The following is a 27,503-nucleotide window of genomic DNA, read 5'->3' as shown; positions in this document are numbered from 1 at the left end:
CCCCATGTGCCATGCCCTTGGCTCTCTGTCCCAAGGCAGACCCCGCCCTGATGGATGGAGGCATCTCCTGGCTCTAGTGCCCACTGCTGACATTTCTGGGGACCAGGACCCCAAACCCAGGATGCTTCCCATGCTCCCACCTCCGCCTGCTCTGGTCCCTGTCTCAGCCGCCTTTTCCACCTCGGTGCTGGCACCACGGTCCACAATGGAGCTGCCTGCCTCCCCACCCGCCCCTACCAGCCTTGGGACTAGGACCCCACTCCCACCAGAAGCCAGCCCGCGGGTGTGGGGACCGTCTGTGGATGGGACAAGGGGTTACAGTCCCAACGTACATCCATCCCCCAACAGAGGCACGGCAGGGTCCCCCAATCCTCAAACCTTTATTGACGGCAATCTCAGCAGTTACATGTGAGCCGCGTGAGGGTGTCAGGCAAGCACTGCAAGGCGGTGGGGGCGATGGGCAGAGGGCTCCTGGCAGGGACGCCCTGGGTCCGCCCTGGGAACACCGTGAAGAGCGTGGCAGCGTCACCGGCGAGGGGAGCAGAAATAACACTGTGAGGCAGGCCTGGGGCAGTAGGAGGGGGAGAGCGGGACGCCCACCTCAGACAGACCCACGGAGGGCCAGGAGACACGCGGGGCCGTGTGGGACCACGGGCAGGGGAGAGAAACGGGGATAGGCAGGCGGGCCTCCTCCCGCACAACACCCGGGCCCTGGACGTGCAGGGGGAGGACCGGACGGGTGGCCGCTCTCCCCCATAGGGCCAAGCAGTAGGCTCTGGAGCAGGGCCGGCAGAGGAGAAGGCCCCGGCTCCTTGGACGGGCTGCGTCCCTAGGGCTGAGCTTTGCCCTCTGGGTCTCTGTCATAGATGTAGCTGCCCACGGCTCCGGTATTCACTCCTGCAGAAAAGGGCACAAAGGCGGTAGGGAGGAGTGGGGAGGAGGGCACCAGAATCCCAGCCCTCCTGGCGGCTCTCACCTTTCGGTCCAAAGAGTATTCCGTAGCAGGGCTTGTGGCAGTAGGGCTGGCCATCATGCTGGGTGCAGAACAGGGACAGAGCTGAGATTTCTGGGCTCCTCTCCCCACACCCCCACCTGGCTTCCTCGTTGTCCACACACCCCGCCCTCCCTTACAGCCTTCAAGGACCCCAAAGCCATGCCAGGTTCCACTCACCTGATGGATGGGGGGGACGGCAGTGCACCCGTAGGCCTCCACTCTGGCCACCGGGGGATAGCACCCACCGCTGGCTCACCCCCAACCCCACCCCCAGGCCACCCCGGGGGGCGTCACCTCCATGTGCCGCCCACCTCCGCAAACACGCCCCCCCACCTCCGCAGGCCCGCCCCCCACCACCGCAGGCTCGCCCCCTCTTCTCCGCAGGCCCGCCCCCCCTCCGCAAACCCGTCCCCTCTCCTCCGCAGGCCCGCCCCCCTCCTCCGCAAACCCGCCCCCCCACCTCCGCAGGCCCGCCCCCCACCACCTCAGGCTCGCCCCCTCTTCTCCGCAAACCCGCCCCCCCTCCGCAAACCCGCCCCCCTCCTCCGCAAACCCGCCCCCCCCACCTCCGCAGGCCCGCCCCCCACCACCTCAGGCTCGCCCCCTCTTCTCCGCAGGCCCGCCCCCCCTCCGCAAACCCGCCCCCTCTCCTCCGCAGGCCCGCCCCCCTCCTCCGCAAACCCGCCCCCCCACCTCCGCAGGCCCGCCCCCCACCACCTCAGGCTCGCCCCCTCTTCTCCGCAAACCCGCCCCCCCTCCGCAAACCCGCCCCCTCTCCTCCGCAGGCCCGCCCCCCTCCTCCGCAAACCCGCCCCCCCATCTCCGCAGGCCCGCCCCCCACCACCGCAGGCTCGCCCCCTCTTCTCCGCAGGCCCGCCCCCCCTCCGCAAACCTGCCCCCCCACCTCCGCAGGCCCGCCCCCCACCACCGCAGGCTCGCCCCCTCTTCTCCGCAGGCCCGCCCCCCTCCTCCGCAAACCCGCCCCCCCACCTCCGCAGGCCCGCCCCCCACCACCGCAGGCTCGCCCCCTCTTCTCCGCAGGCCCGCCCCCCCTCCGCAAACCCGCCCCCTCTCCTCCGCAGGCCCGCCCCCCACCACCCCAGGCTCGCCCCCTCACCTCCGCGTGCCCGCCTGGAGTTAGCGTCTTCCCACAGCGCTCACAGCGCAGGCACGGGCGGTGCCAGTCCTTGCCCAGAGAGGTCACCTTCTCGGCTGGGAGGGGAGACAGACGGTGATGCTGAGGGGCCCTCCTCGGGCACCCCCCAGAGGCTGCTGCCAGCGCTCTCACTCACCAAAGTAGACCCTCTTGTTGCAGCGAGGACACACGTTGGGCTCCCCCGTGAACGTGGTGACACTGGAGGCTGAGGGAAGGAGGAGTCAGGGCAGGGCACGGCCTGGCCGCTGGGACACCCCTCCACCCGGACACGGAGCCCGGCCCACCTTTGCTGGGCCCCCTGGGGGGGCCGCCGGCCTTGCGCTCCTCAGCCCGGACCACGGGCACCTCGATGGGGCCGGTGACCTGGGGGCCCTCGGCGGAGGGTTTCTCGTAGATGTAGGAGCCGGCCCCTCCGATATTCACCCCTGCGGAGTGGCAGACACTGTAGGGTGAGCGGCCTCGCCCACCCCCAGCCCCCACACCCCACTGCACTTCTCTCCACAGCCCACTCTGGGGGGTCGGGACCCCCCCCCCCCCTCCCAGAGGGTGCCAGCCGGCTGGGGCAGACTTCTGGGAGGGGCGTGGGGGACGCTAGAATCACCAGGACGGAAGAGACTGTCGGGGGAGGGTCCAGAATGGGCAAGGGGAGAAGGGGGCCAGGGGACCCCGGGGCTGCTGGTGTCTTCCGGGCCCAAGTCTGTGCCGGGTCCAGGAGGCACACCGGACGCCCCTTCCGGGGCCAGAACGGTTCCCAGGCTGGGGGCGGGGACCCAAGCTCACCTTTGGGTCCGAACAGCGTGGCATAGCAGGGCTTGTGGCAGAACGGCCTCCCGTCATGCTAGGCAGAGGGGTGTGGCGTGAGGGCTGGCACCCGCCCAGGGCCCAGGCTTGCCTCCCACCCCCGCCCTGCCCCGGGAAAGGGGGCTCACCTCAGCGTGGCCCCCGGGGGTCAGTGTCTTGCTGCAGCGCTCACACTTGAGACAGAACTTGTGCCAGTCCTTGCCCAGAGAGCTCACCTTCTCAGCTGGGGGCAGGACAGGAGGTCAGGGCCAGCGCCCAGGGACCTGGCGTGGGCAGACTCCTCAGCCCTCCCTCCAGCCCCACAAGGAACCTCCAAGCCCCCACCACACGCCGGAACCACCTCCTGCCCCTCAGAGCCCCTGCTGGGTCTCTCTCGGTCACCCTCACACCCCTGTGAACCCTCTCAACGACGCACCTGCCCCTCCCTCAAACACTGGCCTCACACTCATACACCTTTCCATCCCTCACAGACTCCTGAACGCTCCCAATTGGGCCCTGAAGGGGTGGGCAGAGCCCCCTGCGGAGGGGACAGCCCCAGCCTCCGGACCCTCCACGGCTGTGGACCCTCCATGGCTGTGCCGTGCCCCCTGCACCCCATGGGACAGAATGCCTACCTGTCTATATTTGGTTTCCCCATGATAAGGCACTGCCTCCAGCTGCTGCTTCCACACTCAAGGTCAGAGACCAGCTGCTAAGGGCCCAGTCACCCCCACCCCACCCCCTGCCCACTGGGCCACCTCCTAAAGGCCGGAAGTGTGGGGGGCCTCCCCAGGAGAGCGCGGCAGGAAAAGGGTGGTGGAGGAGAGGGCAGGAAGAAAGGCTGGAGCCAAGCCGGAATTCCGAAGGGAAGGGAAGGGAAGGGGTCTGAGCAGAAGCATGGGGGGGAGGCGGGGGCGGAGGTCAGGCGGACTGGGCCCCTGCCACACTGGCCAAGCCCCAGGACCAGCGGATCTTTTGGCCCCCTCGCAGCGAGGTTGCTGTGCAGGCCAGGCCTCCCCCAGGGCCCTGGCAGAGTGGAGAGAGAGGGCCCGGCCGGGTCACTCCCCACACCCAGAGGCCCATGGGTGCTGCTGCTGGTGGCCCAGGTTTGGGGCCCTGGGTGCTGGCTCCCCATAGCCCTGGCAGGACCTGCTGGACCGCCACCCACACCCACCTCTTCCTGGAGGCAGCTGGGGCTTTGATCCCTACGGCCACTCTACCCGAGGATGCTGGGACAGGCTGGCCAGCCACCCCTCCCGTGTCCATGCTGGGGCAGTCGGGTGCCACGCCAGCCCGGCACCCTCTCCCAGTCCTCCCGCTGGCCAGCAGCGGCCGTGGCAGCTGCACTCAGGGCTGCCAAAGCCACGCCGCACGGGCCAGCACTAGCATATGGCTATGCGGGGGCAGGGGAATGACCCTCAGACCCCACTGGGCGGGGAGATGGCCACATACTGCCAACCCCGTTGGGAAGACAGAATTGATCGGGTCTCTTGGCATGGAAGGGACCGGGCTCCCCACGGGCGGCACCATTGTTAAAGACACAAAGGCAAAGCATTCTGAGGCCACTCTGGGGTGTCCTGGCCCAGGTTTCGCTCTGCTCAAGGGTGTGGGCTGCTGGGGCAGGGGTGGGGTGGGGTGCCTGACTGGGGGATGGGCAGGATCCCAGGCCAAAGGCCCCCCTCCTTCCACCAGCGCCTCCCGCCCAGGACAGAAGCCAGGCGGGTCTGAGCAGCCTTTGTTTTCTGCTGGGAGCCAGTGACCGCCCAGGCAGGCAGGCAGAGACGCTTCCGCGGCTGTCCACAGAACTGTCTGCCCCAGCCCTGGAGAGCCCTGAGCTGGCCTGGTCGGGGCCAAGTAGTGGGCAGCGGGCCTGGCAGGAGGACCCCAGGGCTGTCCCCCACCGTGAGCCTTACGGGGATGAGCCCCCCCTCTGGGATGGGGATGGAGGACTGGGCCAGCTACTGGGGAGTCGGCCGGAAGCCCCTGGGCTCCCAGCCAGGCCAGAAGCACTCCAGGCCAAATCCGGTCCCTCCCCTCTGGGAAGAGCAAACAACCATCCACCTCCCTCAGCAGGGAAGCCAAGTGGCTTCCTTCACCTTGGCCTGTCCACATTCCAGACCCCGACCACTGTCCCCACAATGACCAGGGAAGGGCCCCCTGTCTGTGGCTCCAGGAGGGTGTTAGTGGAAGGATCCGGGGGCAGGGACTTTGCCACCCTGGCAAAGTCGGGACAGGATCAGCCAAGAGAAGAGAGAGTGGCTGAGTAAGCCAGACAGGCGGGTGTGATCGCCAGAGAGTGGGTGAGCGCCAGGGGCTGCCGCATACCCTGGGGGGCCATCCTGGCAGAGACCCGCCACACCCTCCCGTCTAGGGCTCTTCTGACCTTGAGGAGGCAGGGGCACTTGGCCACCTGGGCTCCAGTGTCCTCTCATGCTTGCGGGGACCCGTTTGTCATCCCACCTCACCCGCAGCAAAGTCCTGAGGGAACTCGCGCCAAGGGAGGGAGCACGTTGGGACACGCAGGAGTTGGGAGGCCGAGGTCGCCCCCGCGTGGACCGAGTCCAGACAGAGCCCATATCTGACCCGGGCCCGCTGTGGTCAGAGGTCGAGGTGGAGGTTGGGGGGTGGTCACTGCTGGGGGCCAGCCACGTGTCCACGGGAAGGGCCGTGAAAGGCAGGAGCGCACGGGAGGCTCCCAGAGCGTGCGCCCCGCCGACCCCGACCCCGCCCCACTCGGCGCCCGCGAACCCCGAACGTCCCCCCACAGCCCGGCCTCATCCTGGGAGGCTCACGCACTCCCGCGGGGCCCACCGGCCGCTGCGGGGTTCGGGCGTGGCTGCCCCCACCTCGTCCAGCTCCACCCTCCGGCCGCACCCGCGTGGGCAGCGCGCCTAGCCGGCCTCGGGGCCGCGCATCCCGGGGCCGCGCAGCCCGAGGCGGGGCGCGCAGCCCGGGGCTGACCGCGAAGTGCGGCGGGCGCTGGTCCGGCCCAGCACTCACCGAAGTACACCGTCTTGTCGCACTTGGGACACTTGGAGGCCATGGTCCGTGCGCCCGTCGGCCCTCAGCCCGCGCCCTCTCCGCGCCGCCGCCACCGCGCCGCCGCCCCGCCCCGCCCGCCGGCTGCCCGCGCACCCATTGGCTCCGCGGCCGGGGCGGGGCCTCGGGAGCCCGCTCCCCGGGTCGGCGGGGGGCGCCGCGGGGGCGGGGGCGCACCTGCCGGGGCCGCGAGGGCGGCCAGACCCGCCCGGCGGCGCCCCGACGCCGGTGCCTCGCTCGTGTCCATGGCAACGCCGGGGCAGGGGCGGGGCGGGCGGGGGTCCGTAGCCCCCTCGGCTCGGGGGCATTCCTGGCTGTTTAGGGCCTCGGCCCGGAAGGCCGGCCCCCGGACACGCAGACGGACGGCGGCCCTCGGCGCCGGGTGCTCCCCCCGTCCCGCCCCCGGAGGACCCCACCCACCCCGCCGCGCGCCCCCCGCCCCGAGTCCCTTTGTTGCTCGGTTTCTATAGCGATGGCCGCGCGGCGGGATCGGAGCCGGCTCCCCCGCGGGGCGCGGCCACCTGGCCGGGCCCTGGTCCTGCCCCGCCGCCCGCCCCCGCCTGACACCGTCGACGGTGCTGAAGCTCAGTGGGTGGAAGGCAGGGCGCCCGACGCTTCCAAAAACAGCGGGAGAGAAACTGCTGGAAGCGAAAGAGGGGGAGGGCGCCGGGCAGCAGGGGACCTGGGCGTGCTGCCGGCTTGGGAGGCACTCTCCCCATGCTCTCCACCCAGGGGCAGTAGAAATGGGAGAGAAGAGGGGTGACCCCCCCCCCCCCCCCCCCCGCCCCGGCGTGCTCTCCGTGCAGGTGTCCAGCGGGCTGGCACTGCCATCCGCCTGCGCCCCCACCACCGCTGCAGGATGCCTCCCGCATCCCTCCTCTGGGGCCACTAGCTCCGTGCCCAGGGGCCTCTGACCTCCAGCCTCCTGGCCCCAAACCCGGCGAGCTAGGGATCCCCTGAAGGTCCCCCTCCCAACAGGGGCCTGCCTGATCCCTCCCAACCCTCCCTGCCCCCATCGTGGAGTCTGAAAAACCGGGTCCTACCCGTCCGGGTCCTACCCGTCCCGTGGGGCCCAGGAGGACCCCCTGGTCTCCTCCCTTGGGGCTCTACCTCCCAATAAGCCCTTCCCTGGGCCTCCAGCCTGGCAAATGGACAGAACCCCAAGCCCAAATGACCCCGTCCAGTCTGGGCAGCTCCCTCCAGGCCCCTGGGCCCCCCACCGTGTATCTTGGAGGTTCTGTGCTGGACACCAAGGTCTGCCTCCCCACCCCCACCCCCTTTCCTCTGCCGGATGCACCCGCCGGGCCCCTGGTGCCAGGCATATTTGCACACTAGAGGAGTGAGCAAGCCAGTGTCCCATGGCCCTTAGAACCAGGCCCTCCAGAACCTGGACTTTCATGGCAGTCCTGCCTTGGCCAGCTCCTGCACCCCACTCCCACCCCGCCATGCCCTGCACTCACACTCTATCCACTGCTGTTACCGTGAGGACAGCAGCCTAGAAACATGTGGTCCCAAGCCTGACTGACCAGCCTGACCAGCCCCCTTCCCGTCTGCACCCTGACTCTGGCCTCTTGCCAGGCAAGGCAGGCAAGGGGGGTGGGGAGGCCTCCTCGGTCCTCCTCCTGATAGGGTGGCCCGCGATGGGGCTCCCCACAGGTCAGGCATTCACCGCCCCCTGCTTGCTGAGGCTCAGCATCAGGTATCAGGTGTCTTCTGTAAGGAGGCTGTGTGGGAGGGGCCCAGGGCCCAGCCCTGCCTGGAGAGTGAGGAGGCATAGCAAAGGAAACTATGTTGGAACTGGCCAGACACCCCAGGGACCGAGGGGGGTGGGGGGCAGGTTGGGGGACAGGTGCCCCGCACCCAACTACAGTCCTGGGCCCGACTGGAGGCTCCCTGATGTGACGGGGTTATTCTGGATGGATGGACACTGAACAGCAGTGTCCACCTCTGAGACCACAGAAGGCTACAGATGGGGGCAGGGACCGGGCAGTGGGATGGATGAGGACAGCGGGTGTCCAGGAAAGCAGCTAGCCAGCCAGGCGTGAGCGCAGGTCCCTCCCCCGGGGCCACAGTGGCACGGCGTCCTGGCGACGTTGGCAAATAGCACCCGGGGGACATCTTGGCTCTGCTGTGGGGACCCCGGGGCTGGGCTCGGTGGTAGGTGGCAGGAAGCCCGGGAAGGACAGGGGGCTTGGAGGTGTGCAGGCCGGGGCCCCCATGGGGACGACTCCTGCTCGCCTGAAATGCCCCCCCCGCCCCCCGTCTGAGGAGGAGGGAAGGGGGCCTCAGGAAGCTCTCTGCCCCTTCCTCAGACCCCCAGGTTGGGAAGAGGCTCCCAGGAAGCTCAGTTTTGTCAGCTTGGCGCCCGCCAGAGATGCCACACCTCAGTCTCGGAGCGGGCAGGGCAGGGGCGCCAGGCCGCGGATTGAAGTGGCTGGGTGGGGCCACTTCTTCGACACCCCGGCCTGTCACCTTACGGGGCCCCATCACGGGCTCGAGGTGGGCAGCCAGGACTCCCTTATCTGTCTCCCGCGGGGGAGCACAAGCAGTTTCTATTTGAATTCCTGGCTGAGATGTGCACCCTGTCACAGCAGGGCTGGGAGAGCAGGAGGCGGGGCTCCGGGAGGAAGGAGGTGGGAGCCCCGCCCCGGGAGGGCCCAACTCACCCTTCTCCGGGCCAGCTGGGGTGGCAGAGAGGTGTCCCCCACCCCGCCCCAGACCCCTCTCCTCAGTGGTTAGACGGCTTGCACCTGTCTTGCTGGCCTGCAAAGGTGGGTGCCGAGGAATGGCCAGAGGTAGAATTTCTGAAAACAACGTACTTGCTGAAATCTGAGCAAATTCTCACTCTGGAAAACTCCACACCTGCTGGGGGCTGACCCTGCAGGTCTGGGCAGAAATCCTCAGACAGCTGGGGCAGGGCTCTGCCAGGAGAGGGCGGTGGGCTGGCCTGACCCAGCTGTGCTGGCTTGCCCTGCTGGGAGGGGAGCCATTCGGCCACGGGAGCCAGGCACCTGCCAGTCTGGGTCCAAGGCCAGGTCCAGGCCACTCCCTGCCTCAGCCAGACATGGTTGTGGCAGGGGGGGAGGTGGGGGGGGGGGTGTCTCAGCTCCTCCATGGGAAACAGGGGGTCACTGGGCCAGGCCCTGCAGGAGACAGGTGTGGGGGTAGAGGTGAGGGAAGGACAAAACCCCAGCCCAGCCTGGAGGCCAGGAAGGCCAAGGGTCACATGCTGCTCACTGGGGCTTTTTCTCAAGGGTCCTCCTGCCTATGGACGGTATCTCTGGCCTTGAGGTGCCCACCTGCCTGGCACACTGCCAGGCCACCCTTGACCCAACCCTGGTAAGTGAGCTCTGCCCTGGGGTGCTGGGGGGGGGAACAGGACAGCCCCAAGGCTCAAGGCAAGGAGAGGGACAGGAGACAAAAGACACGGGAAGGGCCAGTTGGTTTTTTCTTTTTATAACTTTTTTTTCTTTGTTTTTTTTTAATATGAAAATTACTTGAAAAGACCAGGGGCCAACCCCACCAGGCAGCTCGGCGGCCGCTGGCCATGCCGATCCTAACATTCCAGATGTAAGTTTACAGAGCTTAAGTTCATCTACAAAAAAAGTAATAAAAATAAAATTTAAAATGGCACCTTCAACAGAACACAACAAAACTTGCGGCCGCACGCGAGGCCCACAGGGTGGTGCGGGCTCCCGGGCGGCTCCTCAGCTCCGCTCCGGCCAAAAAGTAAACACAAAGCTAAAAACGACTCCCGGGCTTTCTGGGAGTAAGTGAAAGGGCACTTGCCCCCGAGGTGCCCAGAGGAGCAGTTTCTCTGCAGGGGAGGGGGCGGGAGGGGAGCACTACCAAAACCGGGCAGGGGTGGGCGGGCGGGGGCGCGGGCTGTGGTCGGAGTGGCCTCGCCGGGCAGCGGGACACCTAGTCCTCGATGACGATGGGCTCGTCATTGACGGGGGCCGGTGGGGGCGGCCGCAGGGGCAGGGCCTGGCTCTGGCGCAGGGCGATGGGCTTGTAGGGCCTACGGGCGGCACGCTTGGTCTCCGAGGACGATAGCAGCTTGCGGATCTTCCTGTGAACGCAGCGACGCCAGCAGGTGACCAGGGAGCGGAGGCCCCCTGCCCCCCTAGCCTCCAGGGAGGCCCCCCTGGATGCCCCACTCCGCCACCCTCGGGGAGGCAACCCGGCCCCCTCCCAGCCTCAGGGAGGCCCCCTGGACCCCCCCACGCCGCCAGCCTCGGGGAGGCCCCCACCTGGTTTCCTCGGTGGCCATGTAGAACACATCGTCAGGAGCATCGATCCAGTTCATCCTCCGCCGCTTGACAGGGGGCAGGGAGCCCCCCCGGATCAGGCGCACTTTGGTGGGGTAGGACTTCCCATTGAGCAGGAGGTTCCGGCTTGGTCCCTGTGGCAAGGGGAGGCCTGAGGACGACGCCCTGGGGGCCTCCACGCTGCACCGCGAAACCCCCCAGGCAGCAGTCCCAGCAGGAGGCATGTAGGCCTGGCCCTCTGGGCAGGCAGGGGACCCACTGAGGGCCAGGGGCACCCTGGAGCCGGCCCCCTCCCGGTCCCGCTGAGCCTCCCTGATGCTCCTGACACAGGGCCCGACAGGGCCACCCAGGCCTCCCGGCCACCAGCCCAGGGAGCCGTGCGCGGACACACGTTGTGCTTGCGCACTGGGGCGGGGGGTCCTGCCAGGGCGGGGACGGGGGCGGGGGCGGGGGCAGGGGCAGGGGCAGGGGTCCCGCTGGGGCCCGGCCTTGCTCTTACCATGTGCCTGGTCTGCCCGTGGTTCGCCAGACCTGACAACGGGGAGAAGAGAACGTGAGCCCCCTCAGCCAAAGGGCGGGAAACCTGGGGCCACGTCCTCCCGTGGTCCCAGCCTAGCCCAAGCAGCCCCCACACGATCCCACAGCTCTTGGGGGCTCTGAGGGCCACCTCTGGCCCAGCCAGTGAGGGCGGCACTGGCTTGGGCTCTAGGCGGAAGGCCAGGAGTCTCGGTTCTGACGGCACAGTCCCTGACACGCGGGCTGCCTGCCCTGGATGGGGCCAAGACGGTGGGAGCCTGGTTTACACGGCAGCCGGGCAACGCCTAGCACAGCGATAAACACAGCGGCACCGGGACCCCCTCTCCAAGGCGGCCTCTCCTCGGGCCCCACTGGGCTTCTTCCCCAGGGGCTCCAAGCATCCCTCGCCGACCCTGGGGCTGGCTGCCCTGGAGGAGCAGATGGGAGCTTCTAGCAGTGGCCAGGACACAGGCGCTTCCACCCCACGGGCTGAGGGTCTGGGGCTGCAGGCCTCGGCCCGTGACTTGGAGAAGTCACCGTCTTAGGTCACGGTCCCCCAGACCCCTGCCACGGGCACGCGAGGCTCCCGACTTGCGAATGCATGCCGGTGAAGACCTGGGCAGAGAAGCCGGGTGAGCCCAGGCCTGCCGCTGTCTCCCCTGCTCCGCCTGCGCCAGCGAGCGTGCACACGGACGTGAGCGTGCCCGTGCGTGAGCGAGTCCTGCCAGAGGCCCCCCCAGAACCAGCTCTTCCCAGATACGCTTCTTGGCCGAGGTCCATTTCCCGAGCGGCTGCCCGGCCCGCCCCCCTGCAAGCCCCCTCCTCGCTGGGGGAGCCCTAGGCAGGGCAGAGGGAGGGGCTCCGGCACGTGGCCTGCAGCCCGAGACCCAGCACTACTTACCCAGGTAAGTGCCTATCAGAGCGACGGGTGCGGAGGAAAGAGAACACACGGTTAGCGTTAGTTAGACAATGAGCGTGGGCGCTGCCGGGGGCCGCGGGCGGTGGGTGCAGAGCGCGTGCGCCTGGTGGGCTGGGTTAGTGAGTTAAGGCCCCAAGGGCACCCGAGTCCAGGCCCTGGCCCGGAGCTCAGCTCACGCCTGCCCGACAGTCTGGCAATGCCCCTGGGCCTAGGCTGCCCGGCGGTGCCTCAGGTGGCCAGCCTGTGGTCTCCCGGGCAGGGGGCACCCCCGACCACACCGCCACACGCTAAGACTGAGGGAGACACAGAAGCACACCGATTTGGATAAACCGGTAGAAGTAATTAACTTTATCCACCCTGCTCGTGAAGCGCTTTTTAAAAAGGGAGCCCCAGAGACGCCCGCTGACTTCTGTGGAATGAGCTCATTCACGGGGTATCTAGCAGAGAGCAAGCCGGCCAGCCCCCACTGCGGAGACGGGCACGGGGTGGGGGCCGGCCGCCGAGAGAAGGGTGGGCGGGCCAGGAGTGACGGCAGGGGCACCGGGGACCCAGGGCAGAACACAGGGAGTGCAAGGGCAGGAGCTGGCACCAGAGCCACCGGCTGACCCCACAGGACGCGCCTGCCGGGGCTCCTGACGCGGCCGAGAGGCAAGGACAAGGCCGGGCTGGATGGGCGCCGCCTGCTGCCACCCACAGGTCCCCATGCCTGGCCCAGCACCGTGGCCGGCACCCCGAGAAGCAGCTCGTCGGTCCTGAGCCTGTGCAAGGGCTCCGGGCATGACCACGCTTGCCGGCCCACAGTGTGGAGCGCCCACGCCGAGACCCCAATCCTCCCGAGATCGCCCCTCCTGGCCCCCCTCTGCCTCCCTCCCACACGGATCCTGCTGAGGGCCAACCCTCCAGGGCCCAGCGGCCCCTCCCTGCCACCGTGGCCACCCCTCTCCTAGCACCTTCTTTGGGAGCAGCCGAAGAGACCGTGGGTGCCCCCTGCCCAGCTAAGGGAGCAAAGCAAGGCCCCGAGTCACTGGGGGAGCGACCACAGACGGGCCCGGACAACCCAGAGTCCTGCTCCCCCAGGCACTGCCAACCTGGGTGCTTGTGGTGGCAGGGTCTCAAATCACCTGCCCCTCCCGCCCCGCACCCCCCCCCCCCCCCCCCCCACCGACCTCAGTCCCCTTCCCCTGGGTGTCCCACCCCACTCGGGAGAGGGTGTCGCTGCCTCGGCTCTGGGACCCCTTCCCTTGGGGGCACCTCCCTGTGCCGTGCGGACCACGTGCAGCCCACGGCTCGGTCCTATCTGCCCCACTGGGGAGGCCAGGGTCCCAAAGCCCCCCACACCCCCCCACCCCCAACGGGCAGGGCGCACAAGAGGGTCGTAGGCACAGCACGGGCAGCCACGCGAGCTGAGGCTGACGGCATGCGGGCGGTCACAGCGCGATGGCAGACAGTACAGGCAGGCGGCGGGGGCGCCAGGGCCACACGAGAGGACAGTCCACTGACCGGGCACCGGGCCGGGAGGGAGGGGACGGCCCACCAGCCAGAGGCCCCGGGGCGGGAGGCGGCGTCTGGGCGAGTCGGGGGGAGCACGGGGAGCGGGGTGCGGCCCAGCCCACGTGGACTGCCCCGCGGGCGTGCCCTGAGCCGCCCGCCGTGCACCATGCACGCGAGAGCACAGCAGCCGCGCCGCGGCCGCCCCGGGCCTTACCCCTACTGGGCATCAAGAGGCGCTTCTTCATGTTGCCTGCCAGCGCCCGGCGACGGGAGAGAGAGGGAGAGAGAACACGGTCAGCACGCAGGGGTGCGGCGGGGGCGGGGCCGGGCACCCCAGGGCCGGCAGGCCGCGCCGGCCGCCCCGCCGGGGACTCACCGTCCACCCCGTTGTGCTGCTCGTAGCTCCTCTTGCCCAAGATGGTGGGGGAGCCGTTGTTGATGACGGGGGCCGACTTGGCAGGGGTCAGGCCGCTGAGCACGCCGGACACGCTCTTCACGGGGTCGGGCTTGGGGGGGCGGGGGTGGGTCTCTGTCGGGAGCAACACGGGAGGGGCCCGGTCTGCGGGCAGCGAACGCACACGGCGGCACCCCTGGCCCATCCCGGCGGAGGACGACCACAGGGCCCACCGGGGAGACACCGCCCATCCCGCACCCCTGGGCGTCCCGCAAGCAGGGCTGGGCCCCGCGGGTCACTGGGTAACTGCCAGCAGCTCGCAGGCTCCAGACACAGGCCCGTAAACAAGCAGGCCCATCAGAGGCGTCCAGGTCCAGGCCACCGGAGCTGATGGCAGAGGGCTGGCCGCTGGCCAGACGCTGAATTAACAGCCAGGGTTGGCCCAGCCAAGGACACGCCCCACTGAGGGCTGGCCACGGCAGGCTCAGGCTCATACCTGCCAAGGCCTCCCAGCCCTTCGTGGCTTTCAGGGGGGCTGAGGCCCAGCCCCAAGACCCAGACCCTAGACATCCGATGACGCCAAATGCACTCGTGTCTACACGGAACACGCTTAGCTCACGGTTCTGGAATGTCCTTCCCAGAAGGTCAGACACCTCCGTGCTGGGAGGGACTGACTCGTGACCCCGCCCCGAGCCCAGAGAGGGGGCTGGCTCTGTTCCCTCCTGCCCAAGCTCGCCGGCTGAGCCCCCAGGACAAGCCGCCTACGGCTGGCAGAGTGGTGGGCAAAGCTGAGGCAAAGGGCACTGGCCAAGGCGTTGAGGGTCCCCAGGCCACCAGAGCCCGCGCTGGGAGCTGCTGGCCAGGTGCTTCGGTTCAGCTCACCCCGCAGTGGGCCTTCCCTCAGGGACGGGCGGTGGAGAACCCCGGTGGGTGTCTGCAGGGGGCGCCTGTCCTGGGTGTGTCCAACCCAAACCCAGGACCCCTAGGCCCCTACAGGCTGCAGCAACCCACAGGCAGCTCAGGGGCCTGGGCAGCGGTCGGGGGCTGTGGGAAGGCATGCCCCCTCCCCCACAGGCGGCCGCTGGCTGGCCTCGCTGGCCGTGCAGGGCTGGGGTAGGCTTACCTAGGTACCGGAGCACAGCTTCCAGAGGCTTCCGCACGGCCTGCTTCAGCACCAGTGGGCTCTGGGAGGCTTCGGGCAGCCGGGCTGTGCCTGTGTGTGGGGGCCCGGCATACGTGAGAGGGGCCCGGGGCCAGAGCTCCCAATGGGGCACCCCCAGAGCACCGGCACGCCCCTCCCGCGGGGACAGGGCACAGGGCACAGGGCACAGGGCTCGGGACGGAGAGGGAGGGCGCCACTCACACTCAGCCTTGATGGCCGCGCTGTTGATGGGCATGTAGGGGTGTCGGGCCGCGTGCCACGGGCGCAGGATCTCTCGGCACAGGCGCCGGGCGATGCGTGTGAGCTTGGTGGTGTGCAGGTAGAAGGCCTGTCTCGTCTTCATGGCGAACTTGGGGCTCCCGCTGCTCCGCGCTGGGATGCCATGGGGGCTCTGCGGAAGGGGGCGCGCCGCCCCGACACAGCGCCATGACCGCGGGCCAGGCGCACGGCCACGCGTGGGGGCGGGGAGGGGCGCCCACTTACCATGTTACTGCGGTTTGGTCCTGGCCTCTCTCCATCTAACCGGGTTGGCATTTTCAAGCCACCATATTTCTTCCAATATGTCCAGCAAGAGGCGCAGAGGCGACACTGCATGTTAGGGGGACCCCAAGAATACCACTGGTAAGACTGGGCGGCTACGAACAACAAAGTTGGAAATAGACGGGTCCTTAAGCAGAACCAGTGACGGCAGAGAGCATTCCACAGTGTCGCCCGCCCCCCGCCGAGCCGCCCCACCGACCCAAGACGAGGGCTTCCCCGGGCAGGGAGTGACCCCCGCCCCCCGCCCTGGCCAGGACCCCAGGACGGTGCAGGGCGCCCAGCGCTGGGGGTGGGCCCCGATGCCAGGCGGCGGGCACTTACTGTAACAGCTCTCGCAGGCTCGGCCGGCCCCAGGGCTCTGGCCTGGCGCCCCGGCCCCATTCACCACGCCTGCCTTGACGTTATTGACGCTGATCTGGTTCGGGTTTGGCTTGTTACTTAGGGTAAGGGAGAGAGGGAGGACGTCATGGGAGTGCCACGCCGCCTGTGTGCAGCTCCCCGGAAACTGAGGCTGTCAGGCACTGGCGGCCCCCGTCCACGCCCAGGGCAGGCGGTCTCTTGGCCACCAGAGCTGTGCTCAGCTCCGAGTGGAGCCCCAGGCCGGGTGGGCTCGAGTCCTGGAGCCCGTGCTTCCTGAGAGCCACTCCACACCCGCCCCAGCGGCCGAAGGGATGACAGGGGCCTGCCCGGTCCGCAGCCCCAAGGGTGGTGAGGACACGTGGACACGTGGACAGGTGGAGGGCTCACTCACTAGTTGGGAATATACACTTGCTTTAACTTGCTCTCCGCCTCCGCTGCTTTCAAGCGTTTCTGGAAACAGGAGCCACGTGTGAGGGGATGCGGGCGGGGGAGGGCGGCCCACCGGCCCCGTGTCCCCCGCGTCCCCACGGGCACCCACCTGCTGCACGTATCTGTCGGTGGTCTTCCACATGTAGTAGTACTCGATGATGCTGGTGAGCGACTTCCATGGCAGCTGCACGAGAGGGCGGGGCGTGAGGCCGCAGAGGGCCCCTCCCTCCCCGGCCAGGGCCCCTCCCTCCCCCCCACCCCCCACCCCCCACCCCCCCGCCCCCGAGTCCCTTTCCCCTGCACACGCGGCCTAGCGGCGCCCCTCCCAAGGACTCCAAGTTCCCGAAGCGTCAGCAACACAACTCCCGAGTTCTGTTCACGCCGCTGCTTCCGGCACCAGCTTTGAACCCCAGGGGCTCCTGTCGGGCCAGCCCTTCCTGCTCTGCCTACGGAAACAGCGTCCTCTGAGCGCAGAGGAAGCGCGTCCGTGGCAGGGATTTAGCTACGAAACCCGTCTGTGCTGCGTCCACTCCACCTGTCACGGAGGTGGCAGCGTGGTCTCTAAGTTGGGGCCCCCGTCCTGTGGCCGCCACGTGAGCCTGGCTGGGCGTCATCTGCGGCCCCGTCTTCGAGCGGCTGCTATTTCCTGAGAGGGCCTTGCTCCCTGTATCTGGGACTCTGAGTCACTCCTGTCAGACTCTGGGCGCGTCAGGACGGCGGCTCTCCCTTCCGCTGGGCCCCTCCACCTTTGGCGGGTCCCGTCTGCCCTCCGGAGGCTTCCCAGAAGCCAGCCCACCTGTGACGCTACATCAGATACTGGCCTGCCTGTGTGTCCCAGCCCCACCTGGAGGTCCTGCCGGCGACCCACTGGGTTCGCTGGGGTGGAGGCTGATCTCCTTTTAGACGAGTGTGTGTTTTCACAGGTCATAAGGGCTGGGAGGGGTCCCCGAGGGCACGGGCCCTGCTCGGACAGTCATTCCCAGGAGGGACACCCTCCAGGGACACAATACAAAGCCGCCTAAAGACAAGCTCAGCTGCTTAACAGCAGCCATCAACTCACACAAGCACAGAGGTCAGTGCCGGGAGCCCGGGGTGACGCCCAGCGTGATGCCCAGCGCCGCTGACCTTGCACCTGGCAGCAGGTGCAGCTCTCGGCCCCGCCTTCCGGGAGCCGCAAACACACGGTGGGGCTGACACACGGTGGCGGCCCTGGGGAGTGGGGCCCCGAGCCCACCATGTGGCACTCACGAAGTCTTGCTGAATGTCCGTGAAGTCCTTCCCGTACTTCTCCAGGGCCTCCTCGAAAAGGCTGGCCTCCGAGGCGGACCATTCTTCCATCTCGTCCCTGCAGAGCACGGGCCCGCCCTGTGGCACCAGCGCCGAGATGGCCTTGGCAACGTCGTACACGCTCTTGTGCAGCGTGTCCATGGCGTGGAACTGTAGCAGGACACGCGGAGGTCACCCGGGTCATGTCCCAGCTGCCGCGAGGACCCGCAGACGCCCCAGGCAGGGCCGGCCGGCCGGCCCACCCACCCGGGAAGAGATGAGGACGGTCGCAGGAGGCAGCGGGGGCACAGGAGAGACGGAGGGGGGCTCGCTCCCACGCCTAGCCTGGTGGGCTCTCCGGGAGGGCACGGGATGGATGGACTACCCCAGCCTCACGGAGCCACCGGCCGGGAGCCCGGACACAGCTGGCCCCGGCAACAACCAGACGGGGTCCCGTGCAGACGCCCCGGCTTGCGGCCCCCTCACCAAGGTGATGTCCCGGGAGGCGGCCGCGGCGCTCATGTGCAGGCTGGGCTGTCGGACGGAGCTGCTGCAGTCCAGAGCCCTCGCGAAGGTGCCCACAGAGCTGGGGGGGGGGGGGGGGGGGCGGGAGACACTGACCACCGGAGCCCGACGTACAGAGGGCGCCCTGGCCAAACCCGGAGCACACCAAGATAAGGGGACACGGCTGGCTAGGAGGCCCCGGGTACCAGGGACAGAGCCTGCCGCCGGCCACCACCGCCTGGGGTTCCACCTCCCCAGCTCACTGCAGGGCCCTCCCTCCACAGTGAAGGCGCAGGGTCCAGAGGAGATGCATGGGAGCCTTCCGGGCGCCGTGTGCCCAGGGGGCACCTGTGTCCTCACAGGGCCTCCCCTCCCGCTGGCCCAGCCCCAGGGCTCCCCCAGGGGGTCTGCTGGAGCAAAGGCTGCTTCTTGGAGCACTGCCTCCCTTGTGGCTCTAAGGCCCGGGTCTTAAGGGCCACGTCCTCCCTTCTCAGCTACCTCCCCCCGCCCCGTCTCCAGGACAAGAGCCCACAGCCCATCCAGACACAAGCCTAGCAACTCTATCCAGTCCTTCGGTCCCGGGGACCAGCCCTGTCCGCGCCTGGCCTGCAAGGCCCCGAGGTAAGCAGGCAGGTGCACGGGGGCCAGCCCCTCAAAGCCAGAGCTGCCCCCAGGACCCTCAGGGCCCCCGCAGCAGCCCAGGCGGCCCCTAAGAGCAGCAGGGACGAGAAAGGCTGCCCGGACCTATCTGGAACTGGGGAAGGGGGTGTCTCCACAAAGGGCCCAGCCAGCAGGGGCAGGGGAGCCGTTCAGCCCCTGTGCCTGGGGTCCAGGCAGAACCCCGACTGCCCCTGAGGCCCACTCACCGGGCCACCACCAGGAACTGGTCGATCTGCTTGTCTATGAGGGGGTTGTGGGCCTCCCACACCTTGGTCTCCAGTCGGGACTGGTCTCGGCCATCCTCCTCACCTAGGAGAAACGCGTAATAGGCTGCCAGCAGGACCCTAAGAAGAGCCCGTGGCTTGCAGCCTTTTGGAGCCAAGGGTCCTGGGGGATCAGCCTCCCGGCTGCAGGGCCACACACACCCGTGCCTCCGCTGGGACTCGGGAGGGCTCACTGAGCCCGGGGTGCAAGGCTGCAGCACACGTTCACACTGCTGTCGGCCCAAACTTCCAGGTCTGCTCAGCACACAATGGGTTTTCACCTCTGCGAACACAGAGCATCCCAGCCCGGCTCTGGAGGAGGCTGAGGAGGCGCCTGGGGGCCGGGGGAGCGCCTGTGGCCCGAAGCAACCAGGTGTGGGGACAAGGCAGAGGAGGCTCGCTTTGGGTCTAATCAAGCTCCTGATCCCGAGACGCCACGGGGCCACACGGTCCACTCAATGGCCAGGTCGGGGGACTCTGACGTGGCCTCGTCCAGTGCTGGCGTCTGCCACCCAAGGGCCCCTCACAGTACCCAAAAGGCTGCATTTCAGTTTATCCTCCATCTATGTGACCCCCTGCCCCCCTGGCCGCTCCCAACACTGCAGACTCCAGGGTCGGGGCGTCTCTGGGGGGCCGCGTCCTGTGCAGACGCGAGGGCAGAGCTCCTGAACCCCGCTGGCACAGCCGCTTCGCGGGAAGTACACTCACGGAGAACAGAGCGGAAGCTGTGGGAGACGCCCGGGAACAGCTGGCGTCCCCACGTGGCCAGCCCTTGTGGGTGAACACCTCACAGCCATTCCCGTCCGGCTCCCTGGCCGAGGCCACGTCCGCAACCGGCTCAGGCCCTCAGGCTGCACACGTGCAGGAGACGCACTCGCTCCCCTTGACTGTGGCGGCAATGGGCTCCCTACCACGCGCAGGAGCCCTCGCGGGCACATCCCACGAAGTCGGTGCCCAGGGCGCCCACCGGGGAGCCTGGGTGAACAGGTGGCTGGGGCCCGCGGGCTGCCGTGAGGCACAGGCGGAGCACGGCTGGGATGTTCCTGGCGTTGTAGGCAGTGCCCTTCCTAGGGGGACTCCCCTTGAGATACCCCGCCCCCCAATATCTGGGGTCCCACGCTTCCTGGCCTCCACGGTTTGAGGGCCACGAGCTGCAACCGGCACCTGCTGGGTGCCACGGCGCACCCGCGTCAGACTTTAAACGTGTTAGGGGAGAGCGTGTGCCTTCATTCACTCTGTGCCCGCCTTGCCGCAGCACCCAGGAGCTGGGGGGCGGGGGCCCCGTGCCGCTCAACCCAGGCCCGGCACCGCCGGGGCAGCCCTCACGGCCTTCTCGGGCCTGCGGGTCAGGGGCCGAGGTCGTCTCCTGCCCGGCACCCGGGTCACGGCCCAGGAAACTGAGGCTGGCTGACGTTCGAGCCGCCCGCTCGGGGTCCTTCTCCAGTTACCCCCAGACGCGTCGCCCTCAGCTGGGCCGGGGAGGCGGGACCCGGCAACGGCCGCGGTCAGGCTGGCAGACAGGGGCTGCCACGGGGACACCGTCACGTGGCAAGCAGCGGAACAGTACGGGGGGGCGGGAGGTGGGGAGCGTGCGGCTCCGGGCAGCCCCCAGAAGCGGCCAAGGACCAGAGGGCGGGACATAGGGCGGAGGGCACCCGTGCGCTTCCTGGCGTAGGTCCCCGGCCGCGCGCCGCCTCACCTCCGACTGGACGCACCACCAGCCAAGGGGGAGCCAGCGCGCGAGCGCGCGTGTGTGAGTGTGTATGCACGGATGTGTGTGCACGCGTCCGCACGTGTCTGTGAGCACGCGTGTGCATGCGCGTCGTACGTCACGTGGGCATGTACGTGGGGGTGGGGCGCGTATGCGCATAAAAGAAAAGAACACACGCCAGGCGAGACCAGACGTTTTTAAAAAACTAAATCGGCCTCAGAGAAATAACCCGTTACGTCTGCAGAGCGAGGTCCTGAGAGAGCAGCAGAGAGGGAAGGAGGAGAGAAAGGGGCCCCAGGACCCCAGACCCACTGGCCCAACACACAGCTCGCTGCATACAGAGCACACACCGGTCCCGAGGAGCTCACTGAGGGCCGGGAGACCCAAGACCTCGCCTCGAGTGGGTGGGGGGGGGGGGGTGGGACACAGGACCGAGGCCGGGCTGGCGCCACAGGAGGAGCTCAAGTGAGGAAGACCCCCAAGGAGATCATCACGGCCTACGGGCCCTGGGGTTAGCTGTCAGTCCGGTAGGGGCACCTGCAAGGAGGGGTGGGGCCGGGGAGGCCCACGGGGTGGTTCCCCAGTGGATGGCGGCCACGGGCGGCCCATTAGACTCAAGGGGCGCAGAGTACGCAGGGCTGCGTGGGCTCCACGCCCGTGAGCCCCGGCCACCAGCACCCTAGCCGCCCACAGCTGCTCCTCAGCCGCTAGCCAGACCTCCTGCCGAGACAGGACGCACAGCCCCTCTGGTCGCTGCGGGGCGCACGGAGTCCCGGAGGGCGCTGCCCACCGGCAGAGGCAAGGTGAGCCAATTCATCCAAGTTTTTTGGAAACAAAGCTCCAAGAGCCGCGCAAAGGAAACGCAGCTGGTGCGCGGACGCCCTGCTGGCGGCCCAGAGCCCTACCTTCCTTCAGCAGGTCAGTGATGTCCGCCTGGTACCGGTTCCCCACGCGGATCTCTCCCTTATCTGCCAGCAGGGTCTTCTGCTGGGGGTCGTAGACTAGAGAATAGAAGAAGAAATCCTGAAAAACAGCACACAAGACCGCGTCAGCAGGGCGCCAGAGAGGCCTCACCCGGAGCCCGCCGCCGCCGCGGGGCCGTGAGGAAGCAGGAACACAAAACCCCACGCCGCACAGGCTGGCAGGCCGTGGCCAGGGAGCGTCCGGCCCAGTTCACGTGCAGCCGTCACCGTGGATGCACCACGGGGCCACAGAAGGTTCTGGACTCCGTGCCCAGGGCCGTGCTTCTCAGGAACCGCGCCAAGCCGCTTTGCTCATTTCCAGCGAGTTCAGAGGCCTGACCGGCCCACCCTCGGGGCTCGCCCTGCGGTATTCCGGTGACCCTCTGCTGCCCTAGGCCCCCAACTCTGTTGGGCCCCCTGTAGCCACCCTGCCTGCTCTACTTCCCTGACGCCTGAGGGGCTGTGTGCAGACAGGGCTCGTTTCTGCCACGGCTCAGCGGCCAGTCCTCACGCTTTTGAGGACAACGTGCTCCCCAAGCAGGCGAGGGGACACCAGCAAAGGGCCAGGCCCCCGCCCCGGGGACACACGCGGGCCACAGCCCACAGCAGATCATCCTGTGAGACTGACACCACGGCTCCCTCCGGACGGCTCTCACCCGCCACCGGCTCCTGGCTCACTCAGCAGGACCGACCTGGGGCTTGTCCCCTGGCTGGTGGCTCCCTGCCCGCTCGGCAGGATTGACCTGGGGACTTGTCCCCCCCGGTGGCTTCCCTGACTCCCGGCGAGGAGCCTGAGAGCGGCCGCATCACCGTCCTCACGTCTGCACCCCGTCCCCCAGCCACCGCAGACCTCAGCTCCCCAACGAGCCGGGCTCTGCATGGTGGGAAGGGACCGGGGCTGAGAACGAGCGGGTCGCCTCGGGCCAGCCCCCTCACCTGCCCCAGGATCTCCTTGCCCGGCCACCTGCCCCAACCTGTCCTTCTCATAGCGTCCCAGCCCCTTCAGACCCCTTCTCCACGTCCTCAGTGCCGGCTCTGCCCAGGCCATGCAGCTCCCCAGGGACAAACCCGTTGTCTGGGAACATTTTCACCTGTCACAACTTGGGGGTGGCATCAGTGGGGACCATCCCACAAGCGCATGAGGTCCCCATGCGTGTCTGTGGGACCAGGAGGCGGTCCCATGGCCCCAACTCCTGGCAACACTGACGATGCTGATATTACAGACTCGGGAACCCTTCCGTGGCCTGGCCGCCTTGGCTCTGGCTCGGCCCAGGGACGGTGTGAGCGGGTGGCCTGCAGGGGCACACACCCCCGGCTGAGCCCCCGCGGGGTGGCTGCGGCCTGGCAGGGGGCGGGGCGGCCAGCCTCACCTCCCGCTCCAGGTAGGACTTGAGCGACTCTGTCTCGTTGAGCAGGGTGACGCTGCATTTCCCTCTGCAAGAGAAGGGCAGGCGTCAGAGGGGCAGGGTGGACCCCGGGCACCCGCCGGGCCGCTGGGTACCTGATGTGAGTGGCCGGCAGCGACTCCAGCTGCCGCGAGAGGAACAGCTCGCGGTGCCGCAGCTGGTGCTTGAGCTTCTCAGGCAGGTCTGCCGTTTCGGGGTTCTCCACCTCCTCCTCCGTCTCCCCTGAGGGGGCGAGGGTTTCCCATGAGCTCGCCGCCCCAGGGCCCCCAGCCTGGCACCCGCCCAGCCGGCTCGTGAGGACCCTCCCGCACAGGCAGCTCTCACCTTCCTCGCCGCTGTCGGCCCCCGGTCCGGTTCTATAGCAGACTGACAGAGCTACGTGGCAGACAGACAGACAGACAGACAGACAGACGGTACCCAGACGGCAGGTTAGCAACAGAGCACTGCTGGCCCACCCGGCCACCCATGGCCCGGGGCAGCCCCAGGTCAGGTCGGCAGTGCACCTGCTGTTCCCAGAGTGCTGACCCAGGCGCCCTCAGCCACCCCTCCGGAGCTGGCACATTGGTGCCCACAGGAAGCACACAGTACCAGGGATCAGGGGACCTTGGAGACACGGTGGAAGTCTGGGGCAGTGCGGGGGACGAGGGGGCCAGGGCAGGGACACGCAGAGGTTGGCCATCCCACAGGGGCTGCTGCACTTGGGCAACATCTGGGAACCCCATTCTCCATCCTGGCCCCTCCCTCCGCCCCCGCCCCCCACCCGCCACAGCCCTCTGCTGCCCCCCTGTGGTGACTGCAGGGAGTCCCCAGCCCCCCCCCCCCCCCCCCAGTCCCCGCCCGGCTCAGACAGAGGCCCCAGGCTAGGGACACCAGGGGAGGTGGTCCTGTGTTTGCTCCAGGCGTGTGGGCCACCAGAGTCCGAGTGTCCACCACTGGCTTTGTCTTCCCCTGCCTGCCCTGCCCACTCCTACAGTCCCACAGGCACAATGCACCCCCAGCCGGGGGACATTGCCATTGTCCAGACACCCGCCAACCAGCCCACCTTATGCTCACGGCAGTCCTGTGATGGCACCGTGGGCCCAGGCAGCATGGCTAGGAACAGGGCCAGAGACCATCATCCTGGGACCCTCCCCACAGTGGCTGGGAGACCCCCACCCATCATGGCCACCATCAGCAGTGGCAAGGAGGGGCCCCAGGAGTGGCCACGGCTAGGGCCACATCAGCACCTGAGGAGACGGGGAGAGAGCGAGCTTCCCACAGCCCCTGTGCTCCAAGCCTTCCTTCGCGCCTGGTGGACCCCTGGGTGTGGGTGGCACTGGGGCACTTGGTCTCGAGGAACCCAGGGGGTCAAGGTGGGGGAAGGCAGCCTGTGGTGCAGAAAACCCTGCTCTGGGATCCAGTGCGTCCTGGTCCCGGGCCGCGTCGGGGGCCGGCCCTCCCAGGCACAGGCAGGCCCTGCACTCCCACCGCACCCCTGGGGCTGACACACACCCCGTGAGCCCCTGCAGCCTACTCTATCACCTGTGCCTGCCGTTCTCCCAGGGCAACAGGGTGCTGCTGTCTCAGGACAGCCCTGTGCGTGCGGGCGTGTGCGTGTGTGTGAGCGCGTGTGCACGCGCAAGTCTCAGGGCAGGGGGCCGCGGCCACGTCCGCTATGGGCTCAGGAGGTCGTTGTGGTTCCCCACAAGGGGCAAGGGCTGAACAAAAGGTGGCTGGGAGACCTCAGGAAGGGCTTCACTGCTGCGGGGATGCCCACGTGGCCTGGGACACCTGGCCCGTGCTGGGGGCTGGACGCCCTGGCAGTGGTGGGCAGGGCTTCTGTCTCAGGCACCCAGACCCAGAAGAGACCCTAGCGGCTGACTGGCCATGTGGGCCAGGGGCCTGCCTGACCAAGCAGCGGGCCCCCTGGGTGTCTCCCTTTCACCAGAAGGGTCCCCGGGAAACCCCAGAGTATCCTCACACCCTCCCCTCGATGCTGGGCTGGGGCCTGGGCAGAAGGGTGGATCAGCCTCACCCTGGCCACAGCGAGCTCACGGAGGGATGCACGAGCAGAGACAGCCCCATGCAACACGGTTCCCGGGAACACCACTGCAAGACAGAGCGGCCGGCACAAAGCACGGGGCTTCCCAGAAAGTACCAGCAGGGCCCTGCCCTGACAAGGCCGTGCCACCGGCCTCACTGGGCCCCGTCACACGTGACATGCACCCCGGGACAGCGCTCTGGGGAGCCGCGGAGGCCACTGCCCTCCCAGCAGCTCCAACATGGTGGTCCTGGCAACAGCGCCCCCCAGGTGCTTCCTAGAGCCCTCTTGGCCACCAGCTGACCTCTGGGGGGCCTGGCAGCAGGAGAGCCCGGCCCCGAGGCCACGGTGTGCCACCACGTACCGAGGGGGTGAGGACTGCGGTCGCTCTGGGCGAGGCAGCGGACACGGGGGAAGAGATCCTCGAGCATCAACAGCGCAAGTCAACAGTAACTGCACCCAACCTGGGCCACAGACACCGGGGTCTGGCCAGCCCACCCCTCAAAGTCCCTCCCACCCTGTGGCATGGAACAGAGACCACCCTTGCCGATGTCTGTAGGGCCAGCAACCTAACAGACCCGTCCTCCGGACGGTGGGCCCGAGACCCCCGGCTCCCTGCCCCGACACCCACGGCCAGGAGGGCAGGGGTGGCGGGTGCAGGCTTTGGGGCTGAAGATCGAGAATGTATGCTTCCCGGGGGCGCTCCATCGTCCACAATTAGACACAGAGCCACCTGTGTCACAAGAAGGCCACCGGTTATAGGACATGCACCGAAGCCTGGACCCGTGGCCTCCCCGTGACCACAGACGTCCCCTCGGTGGACATCTCCTGGGAGGCCAGGCGAGGCGAGGCCAGCACAGAACAGGCTGCACTGATCCTGGCAAGGGTGCGGCCCCCCATGCCAGACCTCACTGCTTCTCTCCTCGCCCCTGAAGCCTTGGGAGACCCAGTCCTGGAGCACCCTCTGACCCCTCCAGGACCCACGGAGGAGCCCGACCTGGCCTGGGCGTCCTGCCTCTCACAGCACCGTGCTGGGGACACAGGCAGAGGGGGGTCCCTGGCCTGACTGCTGCCCTGACCTGGAGCCTGACGAGAAGTCGTGACTCCCCCGTGTCTGGACCTCCACCCAGAGGAGCCAGGGTTGATCGGCGGCGGGGGGGGGGGGGGGGGGGGGGGGGGGGCACAGGGGAGGCCTTCACCCATGCAGGAACGATACCCGGTAAACTCCCTAAGAACGGTTCCTGTCCCCTGGCTGGATGGCCCTGTAGGCAAGCACCTGGGAGCCAGGGTCAGTCACAGTCACAACCACTGGTGTGCCCCCCCATCCCAGGAGGGAGAGTCTGGGACCCCTCCCCTTGCTGCCTGGTGGGAGGGGCCGTGCAGGACCCGGGGCTGGAGGTGCACACGGGCAGCCGCACCCCCACGTACGTGGGAGCAGATGCAGGCCGGGCCCCAGTGGATGCCTGTTTTCAATCAGGAGCCTTGGCCACCGATGGGGAGGGAGACCTCAGGGCTCCTGCCAGGCTGCTGGGAGCCCCCCCAACATCAGTGACTCCAAGACTCAGGCTTGAACTACAAATAGAGAGACTCTGGTTCTAAAAGCACTTTCCAGACACCAGTGTAAACCTCCTGGCCAAGTGGAAAGGAGTGAGGCGTAGCGGGACCAGCAGAGTCCTCGCCCCCGCCCCCTGCAGCCTCCTCCCACCTGGCCTCCCTGAAACATCCCAGGACGGCTCGATCATATCAGGAAAAGTCCTGCAGCAAGCACACAGCAGGCCCACCTTTCAGAGAAGGGGACCCCGGGGGACGAGCACAGAGACCCATGCGCCCAGAGCCCAGGTTACAGCTACAGGACAGGTGGCCTCACCAGCCCAGGACCCCACGAGCCGACCCAGGGAGGGGCGGGGGAGGTGGGGGCCAGCCCAGGGGGAAGCAGGAGGGGAAGGTGGGGGCTGGGCCCAGGGGGAGGGGGCGGGGAAGGTGGGCCCCCGCGCCCTGCAGGAAAGGCCCAGACTCACTGGCGTGCTTGTCGGCCAGGGCGATGAGGGTGCTGGAGATGTCCCGCCTCCGGTAGAAGCACACCACCTTGGCCTCCACGTTCCCGTTGGCGGTCTGGAACAGCAAGGCAGGGTCTGAGGACCACCCCCCTCCCCCCCCCACCCCCACCAACTGACAGCCCCCAGCAGGGCCGACTCTCACATGGGACCCTGAGTGTGACCAGGAACAGACCCATCACAGGAGGGGCCGTGCCCGGGAAGATACGGGGCAGTGACACCTCCAGCCGGCCGGGGATGGGATGCACAGACCTAAGCCCAGCCTGTGCCCCTCCCCTCCAGGTCTGTCTCCCCCCCCCATCCCCCTCCCTGTGCCCCTCCCCTCCAGGTCTGTCTCCCCCCCCCAACCCTTCCCTGTGCCCCTCCCCTCCAGGTCTGTCTCCCCCCCATCCCCCTCCCTGTGCCCCTCCCCTCCAGACCTGTCTCCCCTGCCAATCCCCTCCCTGTGCCCCTCCCCTCCAGGTCTGTCTCCCCGCCCCCCATCCACCTCCCTGTACCCCTCCCCTCCAGGTCTGTCACCCCTCCCCTCCAGGTCTGTCTCCCCCCACCCCCCTCCCTGTGCCCCTCCCCTCCAGGTCTGTCTCCCCCCCCCCCATCCCCCTCCCT

The 27,503-nt window shown here is 68.3% G+C and overlaps 2 protein-coding genes and 1 long non-coding RNA gene across 6 annotated transcripts in view; 1 reads left to right on the top strand and 2 right to left on the bottom strand.

Annotated features, from left to right (window-relative positions):
- Positions 1 to 364: 364 nt before the first annotated feature.
- On the bottom strand, positions 365 to 6,053 carry CRIP2 (cysteine rich protein 2). Its single transcript, XM_042944495.1, has 8 exons — positions 5,931 to 6,053; positions 3,080 to 3,174; positions 2,931 to 2,988; positions 2,435 to 2,575; positions 2,287 to 2,355; positions 2,112 to 2,206; positions 977 to 1,034; positions 365 to 897 (listed from the first exon to the last, which is right to left on the bottom strand). Exons 1-8 carry the CDS (start codon positions 5,971 to 5,973, stop codon positions 830 to 832), a joined length of 627 nt encoding a protein of 208 aa, XP_042800429.1. The 5' UTR covers positions 5,974 to 6,053; the 3' UTR covers positions 365 to 829.
- A 2,229-nt stretch (positions 6,054 to 8,282) lies between these two features.
- LOC122223206 lies at positions 8,283 to 9,550 on the top strand. The gene is made up of 3 exons (XR_006204121.1): positions 8,283 to 8,468; positions 9,224 to 9,308; positions 9,475 to 9,550. It is a non-coding gene; the product is annotated as an uncharacterized LOC122223206 (long non-coding RNA).
- MTA1 (metastasis associated 1) overlaps positions 9,439 to 27,503 on the bottom strand; it is a 35,615-nt gene continuing 17,550 nt past the window's right edge. The window contains exons 3-22 of one of the 4 annotated variants that reach the window (XM_042944491.1): positions 26,862 to 26,955; positions 23,148 to 23,198; positions 22,919 to 23,045; positions 22,788 to 22,851; positions 21,361 to 21,478; positions 18,688 to 18,790; positions 17,804 to 17,903; positions 17,300 to 17,488; positions 16,161 to 16,235; positions 16,014 to 16,072; positions 15,584 to 15,699; positions 15,206 to 15,357; positions 14,924 to 15,113; positions 14,684 to 14,773; positions 13,543 to 13,695; positions 13,381 to 13,416; positions 11,658 to 11,669; positions 10,740 to 10,771; positions 10,223 to 10,374; positions 9,439 to 10,041 (exon numbers count right to left, since the gene is read on the bottom strand). In XM_042944491.1, the coding sequence (XP_042800425.1) occupies positions 9,891 to 10,041; positions 10,223 to 10,374; positions 10,740 to 10,771; positions 11,658 to 11,669; positions 13,381 to 13,416; positions 13,543 to 13,695; positions 14,684 to 14,773; positions 14,924 to 15,113; positions 15,206 to 15,357; positions 15,584 to 15,699; positions 16,014 to 16,072; positions 16,161 to 16,235; positions 17,300 to 17,488; positions 17,804 to 17,903; positions 18,688 to 18,790; positions 21,361 to 21,478; positions 22,788 to 22,851; positions 22,919 to 23,045; positions 23,148 to 23,198; positions 26,862 to 26,955 (2,064 nt within the window). In that variant the 3' untranslated portion in view covers positions 9,439 to 9,890. Of the gene's footprint in view, positions 10,042 to 10,222; positions 10,375 to 10,739; positions 10,772 to 11,657; positions 11,670 to 13,380; positions 13,417 to 13,542; positions 13,696 to 14,683; positions 14,774 to 14,923; positions 15,114 to 15,205; positions 15,358 to 15,583; positions 15,700 to 16,013; positions 16,073 to 16,160; positions 16,236 to 17,299; positions 17,489 to 17,803; positions 17,904 to 18,687; positions 18,791 to 21,360; positions 21,479 to 22,787; positions 22,852 to 22,918; positions 23,046 to 23,147; positions 23,199 to 26,861; positions 26,956 to 27,503 lie in introns of those variants that run through there. The other 3 variants (XM_042944492.1, XM_042944493.1, XM_042944494.1) reach the window with 3 other exon arrangements.

The sequence above is a fragment of the Panthera leo genome, chromosome B3 (assembly GCF_018350215.1).
Source record: "Panthera leo isolate Ple1 chromosome B3, P.leo_Ple1_pat1.1, whole genome shotgun sequence".
NCBI classification, from domain to species: domain Eukaryota; kingdom Metazoa; phylum Chordata; class Mammalia; order Carnivora; family Felidae; genus Panthera; species Panthera leo.
The sequence above is the reverse complement of the archived record's forward strand: the minus strand, read 5'-3'. Positions and strand labels throughout refer to the sequence as shown.

What these genes read in the sequence shown, in the direction of transcription:
- CRIP2 (XM_042944495.1), bottom strand. Translation starts at nt 5,973, where the DNA reads ATGGCCTCCAAGTGTCCCAAGTGCGACAAGACGGTGTACTTCG. An exon ending in CCCCCGGGGGCCACGCTGAG is followed by an intron (nt 2,989 to 3,079) that starts GTGAGCCCCCTT and finishes CCCTCTGCCTAG; the next exon opens with CATGACGGGAGGCCGTTCTG. An exon ending in CTCCAGGCGGGCACGCGGAG is followed by an intron (nt 1,035 to 2,111) that starts GTGAGGGGGCGA and finishes TTCTGCACCCAG; the next exon opens with CATGATGGCCAGCCCTACTG.